At 37.7% G+C, this 1,823-nt stretch overlaps 1 protein-coding gene across 1 annotated transcript; it reads left to right on the top strand.

Moving 5' to 3' along the window:
• The first annotated feature begins 381 nt into the window (after positions 1-381).
• Positions 382-1,500, top strand: LOC122617484. Its single transcript, XM_043793360.1, has 2 exons — positions 382-1,143; positions 1,194-1,500. The coding sequence occupies exon 1, from the start codon at positions 408-410 to the stop codon at positions 1,101-1,103; it is 696 nt and encodes a 231-aa protein (XP_043649295.1). The 5' UTR covers positions 382-407; the 3' UTR covers positions 1,104-1,143; positions 1,194-1,500.
• The last annotated feature ends 323 nt before the right edge of the window (positions 1,501-1,823 follow it).

Genomic DNA, 1,823 nt, shown 5'->3' with positions numbered 1-1,823 from the left:
TGGGCGTGGCAGTTTGGGCGTTAGAGTGGGCGTGGCAACATGGGTCAGCAAACTTGCGCTGCGTCTATGTCTCTGGAGTCTGCCTGCTGAGAACTCGACTTTCATACGTACAGACAAACAGATGGCCAGATCGATCAAGATAATATGTACATTATATGATCGGAACCGCTTCCTTCTGCCTGTTACATACTTTTTAACGAATTTAGTATACTCTTTTATTCTGGGTAACGGGGATAAATATATATACATATGATAAATAAATATGAAAGGCATACTGTGGTCCATAGCGTTAGCGTCCCTAGCAATGGTTACACTCCACCGAAGCCATATTAAGTAACTGTTCATACAACTGAACTACGTTCACTAAGTATTCTACTCTGAATTTTACTGTCAAAATAAAATTGTTTATGTATTTTCTGAGCATTCTTGGAAAAAAAAACCAGCGTGTAGACCAAAATGTCTCTGTATCCGAACAGACAATATCCTGTTCACCGGAATTAATTGAAGAGGTACAACTTTACGCCGAACTTGACTCGGAAGGCCGGATAGTCAGTAGGACCATGACGCCATATGAGTGTCAGCTCGAGGGTGAAGTGGAGCAGTTGCAAGAGGCGCTTTTTAAAATCTCTTCTCATTATGCCAAAGTGCAGTTCAGACTGAGGCAAATATCGTTGGCTTCAGGTTACGAGAGGGACAATCTGTTAAAAGATCTGGAGCGATTAACAGCAAAAGGACTAGATGCGACTGGGCCCAAACGGGACGAAAAGTTCTCCATGCAAGCCAAACTTCACGTAAAGCAAGACCAGATTCTCTGCCAACTGCGAGAAAGTCTCGGAGATTTGGTCGAAACAACTGGTGTATGCTTTCATGCTAATCATTACCCGATCATAACCAGATCTCTGAGGATTTCTACAGATGCTTCCAATAAAGCCCCCCGCAACAAAGTCGTCAGCCGGGGCGGTGGAAAAAGCCGAAAATGCTTTGGCCATGCGGAGATAGAAAGAAAAAATGACACTGGGTACATGGATGGCACGTGTTGTGATATTGAGTACGGGAAGCAAGATACACATTTTTTGCATCCCAAGTCAACAACTTATTCGTAGATATGCTGGAAACGTAAAAAAATGAAGATTGAAGAATATTGTAAGCGATGAAATTATTTGAAAAATGTGATGAACAAAATAATTTCTTAGAAACTCGAAAAAAGACCGCTGTCTCCCTATTACGGACCTTTTATAGTTCTGATCTTATCTTTAATGATAGTTCCAAAAGTTCTTACAAAAAAGAATTACTTAGAGCTGTTGTTGTCGAATAATATTAGATTTAGCATTATGATTAAAAGCAAAAAGTACCTGAGGAATAGCAAATAAAACGGGAAAAGAAGACGAAGAACAGCGTGGAATATTCACAAATAAGAAGACAACATTTTAAAAAGATGAAAGGTTAAATTTATATTTTGTACAAAATAAAAATGTTTTGAATGTTTTTTTTCTATTTTAATATTAAGATTTTTACAGAATATCCTCTAATTTAACGATTTTAACGAGGAAGCAAGAGAGAACTCTATAGTCGAGTTTCTCTACTATCAAATACCCGTAACTCAGCTAGGGGAAGTGCGAACAAGAATTTTTGAAATTTTTCTGGCATATTGATAAAAATAGGAAAAAAGGAATTAAATGAGAAACAATTTAAAATGAATAAATTAAGAAACATTAAAACATTTCTGGGCCTTAGTGTGGGTGTGGCTACATTTGGAAACAAACTTGCAACTTCCTTCTGCCTGTTACATACTTTTCATCGAATTTAGTATAGCCTTTTAGTCT

Source organism: Drosophila teissieri, chromosome 3L (assembly GCF_016746235.2).
Source record: "Drosophila teissieri strain GT53w chromosome 3L, Prin_Dtei_1.1, whole genome shotgun sequence".
Taxonomy (NCBI): domain Eukaryota; kingdom Metazoa; phylum Arthropoda; class Insecta; order Diptera; family Drosophilidae; genus Drosophila; species Drosophila teissieri.
This window is presented reverse-complemented; position numbering and strand designations above follow the sequence as displayed.